A 16504-nucleotide genomic window follows, 5' to 3' on the forward strand; every position below is an offset into this window, starting at 1 on the left:
TTATCATTTATCATATTTCAACTTTTCTGTTTTATTCCATATTGAGCTGCACATCTCGGCTGTAGGAGTTATGAATTGGAATCACAACAGAAATTGTTCAAACTTGAATAAAAACTGCATTTCTCACGTATTTTGAAGCAAGTGAGTTTTTTTATAAATATAAGGGCAATAATCAGCACATTTTAACAGTTTCTGGGTAACAGACGAACTCAGGCTAAGGTGAGAATGAAAAGGAAGAAGGAGCCTGCAGTTTGCACCCTGATGTGATGCAGAATCTCAATTCCTGTCACTTTCACTTGGCTGACACGTCCGAGATCAACACTGAGTTCTGATATAGACGGAAGCTGCTGCTGTTCTCCTGCTCTTCCTTTTTATTTCTGTTTCTATAAGACTTTATCCCGGCGTGGCGTCCGTCCCTGCCGCGTCAAACTCTCTTTTTACCGAGTAAAGCAATAAAGAGAAGCAAAGAGAGACAAGAGGAAGATGAGGAGGACTTCATGTCACATTCCAGTCTTTCTTCACCGTGTCTCCATGGATCCGACTTTGTGGATGAGCAAATATACTCCCATGCTCACTTTCACAGGAAAAACAGAGCTCACCCAAATTTAAAGGGAGCTGCACGGAGAAAGGGAAGCCTCAGAGGAGGTTTCTGTCCTTTTAGTGCAACATTCTTTTTTTATATAATGTAATATTGATGCAGAAATAACTGATTAATTATGCATCAGAATTATGTCTAATCATATAACTAAGGGGATGGCGGAGCAGCGAAATGAAAGTGAAAGGGATCGAGGCCCTCAACAGACACTGCCTGCATGCTCCTGTCACTTCTTCTGCAGTCGATCACACAGGGAGCTGTGAAGGCTCGATAGCGCCTGCAGCAGACTGTAAAATCAGTGGCATATGAGAAAGCAACACCATGTAGAAAAGAAAAAAAAACCCAGGCACTTTTAAAGAAATTCAAAGACACTTAACAAGCAGTGGAATAAAAATGGCTCCTCTAAGATGCTCTGATCCAGCAGCTGTTTTAAGAAATGCATCATTTAAACAAGTGCGAGAAATCCTATGGAAAAAGCAAAGTGAAGTTTGCACCTTTTGATTTAAGATGCATCATCATGCGCCTGGAGTGCATCATCCCACATTACAGCTTTTGCACTTCCTGAGTCATGTGGATGTAAAAAAAAACTTCATCTTTGATTCTGTAACACCGGCGCCGCACCAGCCTGATGTTTATTGATGCTGTGGCGTGATCCTGAGACACTTTGCTGCTTTCCAATCACAGTGAAGCTGTGCCAGAAATATCTCGTCATGACATCAGACGAGTTTTAGAAAAAAGAAAGAAATCAAGCTTCACGAGACAAAGAGGGTTGAGAAATGCGAGGCGCAGTGCCAACAGAACGTATTTTTTTTCTAATTAAATATTAAACTGGAGTCACATTTGAGTAAATATGTGCAGCTTCTAGTGCAATGAATGTAAACAAAAATCCATTTGAAGAAAATGTCTGGTTTATTAGTGAGGTTTTTGGATCAAATAATCTTTTATTTAAAGGTGACATATTGTGACATTTTATTTAAGGTTAGAAAAGCTTTATAGTCGAAACAAAACACGCACAAAATTGCTCTCACATACAGCAGCCAGTTTTATTCTTTACATTTTCAATACCTTCCAGAATGAGCCGTTTCAGAGCTCTGTCACCTTAAAGCTGCAATAGAAAATTTGCAAATCAAATGAACTTAAAACGTTTTTTTTGTATGCCTTTTAACAACGTTCTAACATTGTGTATCTATTAATATATTGTGGGGATTTGAAATAAAATAAAATAACATAAAATAAAATAAACTAATTAAATTAAATTAATCCATGCATCCATTTTCTGAACCCGCTTTGTCCACGCAGGGTCGTGGGTAAATTAAATTAAATTAAATTAAGTGCTTTTCTCGCATTTATCTAAAAACCTTTGCCAATAGTTGCTTTAGAACCAAAAGCAACTATTGGACCTTTTGGCTGTTGGTCTCACTCAACTGCAGCACTTCCACACTTCCCTCCACTCATAACACACTCACGTATTTAGCAACAGAACACCAATGGTGTGAGAGGTTCTCCGCTCAATAATATCAGAGAAGGAGAAACAGCCGGCTGCTACCACTTCAACGTCAGGACAAACTACCAGAGTCCCAAAAAGAAAAACACTATTTTAAGTCACGGACAACAAAAGACGTTTGGACCAAAACTACAGTGACCGATGTTTAGCGCTATCTTGTGTCCTCTGGCATCGCAGGTCTCCAGTTCTGGCAGAAGCGTCTCAGGGAACATACCCGAGGGGAGGGGAGGGGTGAGTGTTTCGTGGCTCTGTTTGCATTTAAAACCTAGCTTGTTTTGTAGATTCGCTGAAGCAGTTTTAAATGACCGATATCATACAAAATCAACTTTTTTGAGCATATTATTTTATTTTCATTTTCAAAGTTCCCTGGACTTCAAATACTCATGCCCACTCTCTCTGAGTTGCAAGTGGGGGGATTTATTCTCTGCACTTTTGATAACGTCAGGTCACCCATAGCTCCTTTGCATCATCCTTAATCCATCTCCCTCAGTCAGAAGAGGTTTTCTGGTTAAACCAGCTGTGTAATGTCCAATCTCAACTTTAACCGAGACCTCAGCCGAGAAACGCAGTCCCTCCAAAAGAGCCTCTTTTTCTCTCTGTAAACAAAAATGTCAGATCCTCAGCACTTTCGGCAGGTGGCGACTTGACAGGTGAGAGAGGGTTGTATGCTAGAGTGTTTATAGAGGCAGTAGATGCAAAAAGTCTGATTTTCATAATATGTCCCTCCATCAAAACCACAGAATAAATGGATATTAGCCCCCATGAGACATGAACCACACTTTCTGTACAGGTGGGCTCGGTGGATGACACCATCTGTGCACAAATCCCTTCCTCTATTTTTGTGCACAATCATTAATCTTTTGTTTTTAGGTAATTAAATTTCCTTACTGAATATTTAGCGTTGGTTGCTAGCTCCTCCCCCTCTCTCAGCCAGCTGATCATTGGTTTTGGGTTTCCCTGTGCAGAGCAGCTAAGCAGGGTGCTTCCCCCTTCCTTCGCCTCCACATACTGCGGCGGCGTCGATGTAAATGAAGGCGGCGCTGTGAAGAGAAAGGAGGGGAAACCTCAGCAAATGGTAAACAGATAAAACAAAATCACATTTTGTAAACTTTGCAAAAACAGAAACTTGATTTGACATTTTTATAACTTGATGGTTGCACGTCTGGTGCACGTTTATGACTCGTTCAGGAAGCAACCGTTAGCATCTTATATGAACACCAGACCAGTAGTTTCTTTTGTAGCAGGAGCTCTTTCTTTACTGGGATTAGTGTTTTGTTTTAAAAACAATCCTTTCCGTTTTGAAAATCCATAAGATGATAGATGAGCAGCATTCATCACTTTTGTATTGCAGCTTAAAGTTAATTAAAATAAGATTATCTTGTGTTGTTAAATGATGGACTTTTTGTCCTTTTGGTCAAAGATTTAAGACTTATTTGACCATCACATGTTGAGAACTTTACCCCAGCTCAGCTATCCTTGTGCTAGGGTTAGGGTTGTGCTACGTTCAGTTAGCCATTTGCTGGTTGATTAGCGTAACAGAACACCTGCGGGATTTGTACCTAAAGGGATGCTGTCACACACTCTTCACTCGTGCACACCACAGACCCATGATTTGAATTTCACACATCAGGATGTAAACCTTTGATTTTGACAAGTTAATTTGGTTTGACCAATTACAAGTTGTTCTTTTGTTGTGGCCACTTGAGTCAGGTCATTTCAGTCAGCCATCTTGGATAGGTCTGATTGCCCAAGCTAATCAGTTGTAGATGTAGATCTAATCAAGACTTTACAAGTTTCAGGTTTCAGATGACAGTTTAGAGTCATACTTTGCAACTTTTTCATATTTTTAAATCATTTTCTTGACCCAGTATGTGCTAAAATGACCGTTTACAGGTTGAATGACAGGTCACTCAGACCCCCACCGCCCCCTGGGGCCAGAATTCTGCATTTGCAACGTCAGACTGGAGGGCCGCAAATTGTTGGACTTATAAGCAAATGGAGCTGACATACCTGGCGCTGCATTCTGCTTCCAGCACGTTTCCTGCATTTTTTAGATGATGAAGAAAGCTGATGTGCTCAATTTAGTGATGAACCGCTCCAGTAGAAACTAATGAAGACAGGGCAACATTTCAGCTGTTTGATTAAGGTGTTAAAAAGACGAACGCACAGCGATTTTCGGTTTGACAACAGATAAGTAATAATGGACACTAGGGGGTGCTAAAAGCAAGCAAAACTGCCAAGTATTTCTTTAACGTCCTCTCACTATTGTTGCTTCAATGTTATGGGCTCGACACACGGGAGGCGACATCGCCTCTCCTCCATTCATTTTCAATGAGACATGCGCGACAAAGCGATAATCGCGGGTCTCCCTCCTACCAAGCGAAACGCGAAAAACGTGCATGTGAAATTTTGCGCTCGTGCACGTGTCGTGCACGGGCGACCCAGCGACGCGATCCCAGAAAGTTGAAACATTTTCAACTTTTCATCGCTGTCGCTCGGACGAGGACCAATCAACGGAGGTTTAATTCACTGACCAATGAGCGGACAGGATGCTCCGTACATCTCCGAGCAAACATGGAGGAGAAGTTGATTATTATTATGTTTTATAAAGTAAAATCAGAAGTAAGATTTCACATAACTCTAGCAGCACCTTGTGAAACATCATTTCTACCGCTTTATTAACTCTGAACCGCTTAAATAACCTTAATACCCTCCAACCTGACACAGCCAAACAAAACAACGGAAGTTTCGATTTCGCCACGGAACAGAACGCGTAGATGGCTTTGCCGCTGGCCGCTGCCACGGATTGCCTCCCGTGTGTCAGGTAATAAAAGCGACAGCGACAAATTTCGCTGATCGCGGTCGTTTGTCGCCTCCCGTGTGTCGAGCCCATTAGTCATCTCTCTGTGGCCCCCTTGTGGTGTGCCTTACCTGTCGGGACGCCGCGCCTCTGGATGCTACACTTTTCCAAACAAAATAAAATATATTTGGTGTTTTAATGTCACCAAACTAATAAAAAAAAAACTAAGACCAATCACTCCTTTTCAGTCCCAACATTTTTTCTCTTAGAAAGTTAAAAGTTTTTGAACACTTATAACCATTGTGAACGATAATATTTGACTGAGCAGTTATGTTAAAGGCAAACTCGGCAGTTTTGCTCACTTTTATCGCCCTCTAGTGTCCGTTATTAATTCTCAGTGGTAAAATCTAAACTAAATCCTATCTCCTCGCTGTGCGTTCATCCTTTTAACACCTTAATTTAACAGCTGAAATCTGAAACTGATCAGCTCAAGAAAATGATTTAAAATATGACAAAGTTGCATAGTATGGCTTTAATAAAATCAGAAAGTGAATTCATGCTCAACAGAGGATAAAAATTGCAGCCATTGCTCAATTCAACCTTGTAGTAAAGTTGTGTAACATGGAAGACTTCTAAAAGTACCCAAACATAAGAGGTGACTAAGTAGATCCCAGAGCTGCTGATCAGATGCTACACATCGTAACACAGCTGGATCTGACTTGATAACAGTTTCTCCTTCATGTTGCCTGTTTTCTAAAACCAAGCCCCCACAATGCGGGTGAAAATTTGAGGCTAACGCGGAAGTGACAGAAATTGCAGTTCCACCCTCATCCACTAGGGGCTGGTGTCAGAAGCGAGCAAATCCTCATTGACTCCCATGTTAAAAACACCAATTTCACAGCAGAAATAAACATGTTTACAGCCTGGTTCCAAAACATGTTTTTGGTTTAAATGATCTAGTTTACACTCATGACAACTCTGAGGGGGGTGAATTTTTTTCTCACTCTTCTGTTTAAGTGTATTAAAAGCCTAAAATTCTGTATAATTAATGAGCATCAGACCCACGTGACCACAGAGCTAGCTCCGGGGAAAGGCCTCAGTACAGCCTCGGTCTGGCTTGGAAACTGCTCCGGGATTTTGAGTCTCTGTGTGTGTGTATTCTTTTTTGGATATTTTTTGTGCAATTGCTGGACAAAATGACTTGCTGTGGCATTAATTGCACTAATAGAGCGTCCAAGGAGTCTCCACTTCATTTTTTTCGGTAAGTAAAATTATATTTATGTATTTTAGGTCACTGCCGAGCTGAGCTTAGATTTTAACATGTACTGTTTAACCATGAAATTTAAATGTAATAGGGTAAAACCCAGTGCATTTAACATAATGCTGCACTTTAGAAAAAGGGTTGAAATATAACATGTTGGTGGAGCTGGGTTCCGACTATCAGCTTGTGGAGCTCTCGGGAGACCTCTGTTTTCCACCCGGTTTTACCCAGCGGTCAGCCCGGCGTATCTCTGACTCAGAAGCTCTGGTGTTGTGCACAGTTAACTCCGGTTCTAGCTAGGTTGCTACCTCCGTTAGCTTAGCTCCCACCTCTGCGTTAGCTTTGGGTTAGCTTCAGGTTTGCTTGTATCTAGTTCAACCGGTTGTTGTCAGTTGATCCCAGCCTTACAGCCCCACCCTCAACTCCACCTCTCTTCCCTTTTGTGGAATTGTCTGGGCTTGACGGAACCTGTGACACGGTCAAAATGGCGGTGGTGGCCACCTCCCATTTTTTTTCAAAAATGTGTTATTGGAGTCTCTGGAAACCCATTGTCCAATATTTATATGTTGATGTCTAAAACCAACAGAAACCTCTTGGGTGATGTCTCCCCACCTCCACCTGATGGTTCTTCTCTAAAAAGCCACCATTGAGCTTCTAATCGTCTCCTCTAGGCCACAAATCTGCAGCTTCCTTTCAACATGCTACTCTGATTATAAATAGTGGCACTGTGTTCAGTTAGACAGGAAAAAAATAGATGGCTGTGGTGGTGAAAATGGGTCAGTGCTTGCCGCTGGGAGCTGCCACGCTTCCGACTGCACACAAGCACCTGGCATGGAATAAACAAATTGCCCAATTAGCACATTTAGACATCTGTCCGTCCGCGCTGCCCTCTCACTCCCAAACACTCGTTGCATTACACGATACAGTAGATTAGTGGAGATCATAACTAAATGCACGACTCATTCATGTGTCCCTTGCTCCTGCGGCTGATTGGTCAATGGCTGTTAAACCACCCGTAAAGCATCAGTTTAGGCATTAAACGGGGGTCGGCTAGTCCACCAGGACATTGTTCTTCTGCTTGAAGACACGCCTCAGTGAATCTCAATGGGATGTTGTGTTGCTTACATGCAAAATATGGACTTTTCTGTCCATCCAAGTGTGTTTATTTAATTTTTGAGGCACTCTTTAATCTCCATCTCAAACCCTGCAATTGTGTTGAACTCAAACAGATCAAACAAGAGTTTTCTCTTCTGCATTAGCCCCAAAATGAAAACCTTGGTAAATTTCTTTTATTTGTCTTTTACCATAATCTCTGCAACAATAGAATGCATATTAAAAAATAAATAAAAACACAATAGGGCCTTGTAACACTGTGGTTTTGGTATTTTTGCCTCAGTAAAAGACTCGCGGAGCACCCCTTCCTTTACCTGGTGTCTAATTTTTTAGCTTATTTTAGATCTTTCTCAGGAGAGTTGGCATCAGCTGACGGGAAGTAGGCGACACACAAGGCACCGCCAGTGACAGCAGCAGGTACAGCGGTCCACCTGGGATTTGTTTCACACCGTCAGCTACAGCTCATCACACAGGAGCGTCACCGTGGTTTGGGAAACCTGGGAATTGTGCTACAGGAAAGCAACCTGAGCAATAAATTCTTGCCCTACTTACCGCAGCTCTTCATCAATTATACGAATTAAAGGGAGCTTGAAAAAGCCAGACTCCTTCTGTGGACCACACAACGTATGGTGTTTGTTCAAGCACTTAAAAGTGATTTGGTACTTTTTATTCCACAAGCTATTTTATTCTTTACTTTCAGCCTCTAAATGACTGGTAAAACTATAGATTCCCATTGATTACGTTAGTCTCAGATGTTTTAGCGTAATCTGTTGGAGAATATAAACTTCAATCCTGTATTTTGATCCAACTTTTCTTACTAGAGTGAGAAAAATCACGAAATCAAACTATTGATGTTTAGGTCAATAATTCAAAACCTCTGCTGACAACAGTGTTTTTCTCAATACTAACATCAAACATGCTTAAAACAGAATTATCTTCAGTGACCCTAACTTGCCACTTGATGCATATTCATCACATAATGTCCACGAAGCAAATAACCACCGTAACAATGGATGGGTGTAGATCCGTCTGCCATCAAGCGGCGCATCTCGGATGCATTCTAAAAGCGCAGAGTCGTGTCGATCGGCTAAATTTACTCTTCAGGTCTATTTTTGTACACACTACTCTTCCAGAATGTGTCAAACATGGGAGCAGTGTAAACATCTGGTAGCTTTCAAAATAAAAGACACATGCAGATTTCTTGTTGCTTAAAGAGCAAGTCACCCCTACCAGATTCTTACTCAACTCCCACTTCTTGTTTGAAAAATGCAACAAATGCTGTTGCCTAGCAGACCAAAAGGGCGGAACTGCTAACAAATACACACACACACGCAGGCTCACAACGACATTGTGACTAGGGTTGTCACGGTCACCGGTATAGCGGTAAACCCCGGTAAAAAAGTTGACAATAAAAATAACCGTCCAATTTTGAAAAAACTATATTATCTCGGTGGGTTTACCGTGGCCGCGGTTTCAGCGCGGTGACCCTTACCAGCCACCGTCGCTTCAGCTGAAGTTCCCGCGGCGCGCACACGCACTTTTTTGTTTGCAACGGCACCAAAACTTTGAAGCTGAAATAATGGCCGAAGGAGGAGACGGCAGCGCCCAGGACATCCATCAGCCCTCAAAGAAGACTAAATCGGAAGTATGGGCATATTTTGGAATTCTGGAAAATGCTGAGGGACAGTTAATAGAAGACGGCTATCCCGTTTGCAGAACGTGCAGGAAACAAGTGTCTGCAAAAGGCAGCAACACTTCGAATCTAATGGCACATCTGCGTGACCATCACCCACGTCTCTACAGCCAGTGCAAGGTAAGTTAACATGAGCATTTTAGCTTAAATGCATGAGGTGAGGACTTTTGGTTGAGGGAGAATGCAACGAGTCACTATATACTGCAGCCGCAGCGTCCTCTGCCAGCAGTTAAACCGTGTCACGGACACCCTGTTGCTGGATGAAGCATCTTATTTGTTGATGATGAAGAGAAATATACAATTAGTTTCTTGTCATTGATTTGTTTACTTATTCAATGCCATTTATACTTGAACATTTGGATTTGATTACATAGTGTAGTAGTTATTTTAGTAATTTGTTTAAAGTGGCTTTTTTATTTTAAATACATATTTTTTAAGGTTGACTTCTACAGTGCTCAAGTCAAGTGTGGACTGGAGTTTTAGATTTTCATTTTGATAATGAAGAAAACAAGTATATGAGAAAACAAGTGGTGTTTCTTTGATTTGTTTACATATTGTTTATGTTTTGAATGTTTGGATTTGTATTATTTAAACCTGCACTGACTACTGTAACACGTTCCAGAAAAATAAGCTATTTGTTCCTTTACTTGTGAAAAGTTGCACTTTTGCTAAGGCTTTGTGTTATTTTAGGTTTAATAAACACTGTTAAACCTTTTCAAAACTATTTCAGTTTGTGTAGAACAGGACTATCAATGCTTTCTGAACATATGCAACACCGTTTAAAAAATACCGCGATAATACCGAAAACCGTGATAATTTTGGTCACAATAACCGTGAGGTTAAATTTTCATACCGTGACAACCCTAATTGTGACATCATATGGTACCAGCTAATGTTCTAGGGTACCTCGTAGCCAATAGCGATGGCTGATTTAAATTCAAATGCAGTGCAGTTTTTACCAGACAACGGCACAACACTGACAGTTTCAGGCAGAAAATGAAAATTTTCACTAAAATGCACTAAAGTGCAAAACTGTTGACTACACATGTCTGCAGCACGATTACACACGCATTTATATAGCTTATCAGGGGAAAAAAGTTGATTTGGAGGTGACTTGCTCTTTAAAGAGGCCTAGGTCTCTAGGTCTAGGTCTAGAGCAAGTCACCCCCAAATCAACTTATTTTTTTTTGCTGATATACTATATAAATGAGTGCTTAACTGTGCTGGAGGCATGTGTAGTCAATAATTTGGCATTTTACTGATTTTAAAGAGCAAGTCAACCCCTACCAGAGTCTAACTCCACTCTCACTTCATGTTTGAAAAATGCAACAAATGCTGTCGCCTGGCAGACCGAGAAGGCGGAGCTGCTAACAAATACACACACACAGGCTCACGACAGCATTGTGACATCATAATGTACCAGTTTACATCATAGCAAACCTCTTAGCCAGTAGCGGTGGGAGATTTAAATTAAAATACAGTGCAGAGTTTTTACCTGACAACGGCACAACACTGCCAGTTTTAGGCAGAATATTTAAATTTTAACTAAGATGCACTGAAGTGCCAAATTATTGACGACGTGTGTCTGCAGCACGATTAGACACTCGTTTATTTAGTTTATCAGCAAAAAAAAGTTTATTTGGGGGTGACTTGCTCTTTAAATATTCACTATGAGCCTGTGTGTGTGTGTATTTGTTAGCGTCTCCGCCCACTCGGTCTGCCAGGCAACAGCATTTGTTGCAATTTTCAAACAGGAAGTGGGAGTGGAGTAATACTCCGGTAAATATGTCATTATTTAGAACAAGTTCCTATTTTGTTTCTCTAAGCATTTGTTCAAACTTGCAAAATGTTCTTTAAGTAAAATCTCATGGTGCTATAAAAACAAAATAAACAATAACAAAACTATTAAACTGTTTATGTCATGAGCAACACAAAAAAAGATGGCAGCAATTCAAGTTTTTCAGCCTCCGCCCCATTAAATCTGAGCGGAAAAGGCAGATTACATGTAAATCTAGGTCTGCGTTGGGTCAACGTGACCCAAATACCAGCCGTGACACAGAGAAGAGGTTTCATTCGCCATATTTACTGTAGATGTTCCCTATAATGGTGTTAAAAAATCTGCTGATGCTTCAGAAGCTGCAGAATGAGAAAAGAGGAATAAAAAGAAGAGAGACTGAGGGAGAGTGGCCTCAGTGTCTTTCTCGGGCACGAGGCCTCGCCATCTGACACCTGCCACAGAGCGGGCCATGGATTCCCTGTCCGCTTGGCAGGAAGTCCAGTCAGACCAACAGGAACTCAAAGGAAGAGGGTATGCAAATACAGGCAGCCACGGGAAATGAATGTCTGAGCGAAGGCACCTGCTTCCTTCAAAGAGGCCCATTTAGAGGAAGATAATGCCTTACCTCCTGTTAGACGTCTAGACTCTGATCTCGGGTGTTAAAAAGTGAATCACGTAAAAGCGGAAGATAAAAGCAAAGTGCTTCGCTAGTTACACCTGCTAGCTCATGTTCGCCAGTTACATTTTTATTTTGAGACGCTGTGCCCACCACCATCACCAGCTGCTCACAATACACACACACACACACACAAAAAAATCAAGATCATTATTATTTTCTGGTTTTAGTTAAAAGCCTGACATGAGAGGATATGGAGCAGCAGCAGAAACACGCCCACAGATGTTCTCTAATGCTACACGAGCGTGCGAGTGACACTGAGGGCGTTTCACCAGATCCGACATGAACCAGCAGACAGAAGCCTCCTTCAGCTCCACGTGCAATGCCGATGTGGTCCGCACAGAATACTGAGCGGAGGGCGTGATTCCACGCTGACACACAAATCCACAGAAAACATTATGTTCTGCATTGATAGCTCCCATTCAAACAGATCAGCACTTTCATTCTGCGGTGATTATGCTGTGCCACGGTCTTTCTAAATGCTTCAGTAGTTTACACACCGTGCATTGTGATCATTACTCAAGTCGGAAATTTGCAGTCGCAGTGAAGCACGTGCACGATCAAATCAAATATGCATGAGTTTCACGCTGCACTTGGATGTTCACGGACCCACCCCCACCTAAAAGAAAACAGTGGATGGTAGTTTTCTCTTAATGTCTCTCTGAGAACACATAGGATCAGTTTTTTTTACAGCATTTATATAATTCAGTTAGTAAAAGAAAGCACGGTAGAATTGTTGCTGCAGTTTGTTCACTGTGTCTGTAGCAAGTTTTCATGTGCAGCGGCTTTATCGGCGAGGGCTCAAAAGAGTGAAGGACGAACGCATTACTGTCTGTGTTCCTCTGCAACACTGAAGGCACACTTCATACAGGATTCTCTGAGCCACCGGGGTATTCCTGGGAAATGCAAAGGTGCACATTTTTTTTCCGCGCGGTCATCAGTTTGATAGCTCTCAGACACAGACGATCTCTGCCGGAACCGCCTGAAACTAGCCACAATCAATCCTGCTCTAACCAGCCTCTCCCTCCCTTTTGCCCGAGGCGTTTCTAAAAAGAAAAGCAGCTTCACGCCGAGATGTGACACGGTGTTCAGTTCTAATGCACTGATCAAAAGTTAGGAATGGCTGTGCCTGGCACAGACTAGAGAGTGAGGTGTGTGTGAGCAGCAATGTGAAGTTTGTAAATTGTGTGTTGAAGTTGCTGGGCAAATGAGGGGAAATGATGGTTTAACAAGTTCACACACACACACACACACACACACACACACACAGATTGCGGGTGTGATGGCTCACCGTTGACTGTGAGGTGCACCCAGCTGCCGTTGTGGAAGGTGTCATACTGTTGCTCCAGCATCAGGACCCTGCACTCGTACCAGCCCTGGTCCTCGGAGCGAACCGGGTCAATCTGCAAAGAGGCCTTCCCGTGCAGAGAGGCTCTCCCTGCACACACAGAGGTAACCATATCATTTACAGCACCAACGCAGTGTTCATCTGAACGGATACACGTCTCACAAAGCTTTGCTGCGCAGCACAAACGTGCATTACTGCATTTTGGATAATGAGTGAGGTTTAATTTGGGGCGATGGCATTGAGTGAATGAACATTTTTATGTTTAAAGCAGCGGATAAGTAACTGTGCTGTTTTTAACTTTGGGTTAGATGTTAAAAATAGATCAAGTGAGGCTTTTTCTCTCTCTTTGACTTCTGCAGACTCTTTGAAGTCTTTATTAAGGAGGTCTTTCACTCTTTTGGTAAACACATTCACAGTGGTCTCTAGTAGGAGCGAATGCCTTGTAAGTCGTACTCTGGGGAGAAAAGGTCAGGTGAACCTGTTTGAGGATGTAAGAGTCAGAGAACAGGATTTGGAGTCTTGTGTTCTGAGATTTGGACATCTTGCCTCTGACTGGCTAACAGCAACACAACTCCACCACTGACTCTGTTTGCTCTGCAACTTTGATGTTTTATCTCCACAAATAACAAAAGCCTGGAGGGGTTCTGCTGTGTGGTGAAGATGCTAATGCTAACTGTTAGCTTCTACTAGTCGATATGTTGTCTCCTGTCTCCTGGACGCTAAACCAACAACACATGAGCCAAGATGGATAACAGTGTGATCTGTCCGACTATTCTGAACTGTATGGCGCGGTATGGGGGCCAAAATTAAGACTACTGCCCAGCAGCAGGAGGCTATGTAAATTCCGAAGCAAACTACTGATCTGATTAATGATTAGCTGGCGCCAGTAACTGAGAGGCTGGCGCTTCTTACTGAGGAATAGCACATTTACCAGCGTTACTAATAGATACGCTAGGGACTAGCAGCCCTCGGCTGGCCATTGACTGGTTCACACACTCTCGCTGCTGTCTATTAGCATGGATAGGCTAAAGTTAGCCTGGATGGGCTGGTGTTAGCATTGGAGAGGCTTGCCATTAGCGTGCCTAGGCTGGCCACTAGATGGATTTCCTACCTCCTCGATGGACCATTAGCATGGATAGGCTGGCGTTAGCATCGGAGAGGCTAGCCATTAGCGTGCCTAGGCATGCCACTAGCTGGATTTCCTACGCCCTTGACGGACCTTAAACATGGATAGGCTGGCATTAGCATAGGTGAGGTTAGCCATTAGCATGTCTCGGAGAGTCACTAGTCAGCTAGTGGCCAGCCTAGGCACGCTAATGGCTAGCCTCTCCGATGCTAATGTCAGCCTATCCATGCTAATGGTCCGTCAAGGGGGTAGGAAATCCAGCTAGTGGCCAGCCTAGGCACGCTAATGGCTAGCCTCTCCAATGCTAACACCAGCCCGTCCAGGCTAACACTAGCCTATCCATGCTAATAGACTGCAGAGGGAGTGTGTGAACCAGTCAATGACCAGCCAAGGGCTGCTAGTCCCTAGCGTATCTATTAGTAACGCCGGTAAAGGTGCTATTTCTCAGTCAGCAGCGCCAGCCTCTCAGTTACCGGCGCCAGCTTATCATTATTCAGGTTGGTAGTTTGCTTCAGAATTTATATAGCCTCCTGCTGCTGGGCAGTAGTCTTAATTTTGGCCCACATACCGCACCATAGAACTGAGCGTATTTCCATCTATATTCTTTCAGAAGTAAATATAGGTGGTAGGTGTAGGAGACTATTTTCATGTTCAGCATTCATGTTAAACTCAGAGTGACCAATTATTTTAAAAGCAATAAGTAAAAATTGTTTCTTAGTGAAGGACCTCTTTAAGGAAGCAGCTTTTAGGTGGACCTGGTCCAAAACAATCATGATGCTGCTATTCTTTTAGTTTTACCAAATTTCCTGCTTTGTTCTGCATCTCCAAGACTCTCTATGCACCCTGATGTTCTATATGTCAGCAGCAAGTTGCTATGGCGACCCTTCCTCATACACCCATGATCCCACCATGAACGCCCCCGGCCCTGCCTTGGCACAGCTATTATGATCCATATCAGGATGCGGCTTCAAGCTGAAAGACTGTATCACGCTGAGAGGTCATCGACCAAGCATGAGGTCATCTTCATGCTTCAACATTTAAATGACCAGGCCACGAAACTTCTGTATCACCCTAGAGTCAAACAAGTCATGAATAAAATATAAACAATCATTTTACACTATATCTTGTGTAAAAAAAAAATAAAAATGCATTGAAGGTGTGAATTTAAAGTTTATTCATAAAGTATTTTTATTTTACTGAAATATGTTTTTGTTTGTTTCCTCAAATTAATGCAAGTCATTTAAATTGATTTTAAAATAATGTATTAAATATAGAATTCTATAATAAAGGAAAAAATTCTTTATTGAAGCCGAAATGTCATGTGACAACAGCGTTAGGGAGAATACTTTTTAAATGTACTTAGTTACAGAATACGGAATTCCTGCTATAAGATGTATTTTGTAACGTATTCCGTTACTTTGCTGAATCCTGCTACTGAATTTTAAAGAGCAAGTCACCCCCAAACCAAGTATTTTTTGTTGATAAACTACATAAATGTGTGTCTAATCGGGCTGCAGACACGTGTAGTCAATAGTTTTGCACTTTAGTGTATTTTAGTTAAAATTTTAATTTTCTGCCTAAAACTGTCAGTGTTGTGCTGTTGTCAGGTAAAAACTCTGCACTGCATTTGAATTTAAATCTGCCATCACTATTGGCTAAGAAGTACACAATGATGTTAGATGGTACATTATGATGTCACAATGTCATTGTGAGCCTGTGTGTGTGTGTATTTGTTAGCGGCTCCGCCCTCTCGGTCTGCTAGGCAACAGCATTTGTTGCATTTTTCAAACAGGAAGTGGGAGTGGAGTAATACTCTGGTAGAGGGTGACTTGCTCTTTAAATACTTGGAATACTTCCCTAAAAAACAGCATTTACGTCTTTTAAATGTGTTGGTTGCAACTCCTGCAGGAAAACAGAGGAAATATTAATGCTAAACATTATGACTGGAAAAAAATAAATGAAACAATTTCATTATTTTGTTACTTTATTTATCAAAGTGTCGATAGATTATATTTCTGTTTCTGTAATAAAGTGAAACTTTTCTGCAGGAGCTGCTAACCAACTCACAGCATGTTTATTTAGAAATGTTTTTTAATTATTTTATGTTTTTTCATGTTTTATGTAGTTCTTTCACAATGTAATGGTGGATGGCCCAATTGACCGACATCTATAGCGGTCCAATCACAGCGCTCTATTGGTTTGGTGGGCCAATCACAGCACTCTGTCAACCAGGTGGGTGGAACCATGGCCAAAGCTCTGTAGCAGTCCAATCATAAAGCTCTATTGGTTTGGTGGGTCAATCCCAGCACCTTGTTGGTGGGCGGGACGTTACTGATACAAACATGGCGAAGGCTCGTTTGAAACGGTTTCATCAAATTTGGACTATTTAGTCGTGAGTTTTTCTTTGAGTCAAGAACAAATAGAGGTGTATTTTAAAGAAGAATGTAGTTGCATCTTTGACGGGGTATGGTGGACTGCCCCGTTGACTGAATTTCGTAGCAGTGAGTATTTCGCATTGTTTGACATGTGAAGAACCGAAGATCCTGCCCCACGATTTAGAGGCGTGGCAATGGACCACGGCCAGACTGTGTATTCTACATAACATGGAGAG

General features: G+C 42.0%; 1 protein-coding gene across 4 annotated transcripts in view; it reads right to left on the minus strand.

Moving 5' to 3' along the window:
• The window catches only part of igsf9ba (immunoglobulin superfamily, member 9Ba), a 100801-nt gene that overhangs the window by 43560 nt on the left and 40737 nt on the right, over positions 1-16504 (minus strand). For all 4 annotated transcript variants that reach the window (XM_054742541.2, XM_070543568.1, XM_070543569.1 and 1 more), the window contains exons 3-4: positions 12711-12857; positions 2988-3139 (exon numbers count right to left, since the gene is read on the minus strand). In XM_054742541.2, coding sequence (XP_054598516.1) covers positions 2988-3139; positions 12711-12857 — 299 coding nt within the window. The remainder of the gene's footprint in view (positions 1-2987; positions 3140-12710; positions 12858-16504) is intronic.

This window comes from Nothobranchius furzeri, chromosome 13 (genome assembly GCF_043380555.1).
Source record: "Nothobranchius furzeri strain GRZ-AD chromosome 13, NfurGRZ-RIMD1, whole genome shotgun sequence".
Lineage (NCBI taxonomy): Eukaryota > Metazoa > Chordata > Actinopteri > Cyprinodontiformes > Nothobranchiidae > Nothobranchius > Nothobranchius furzeri.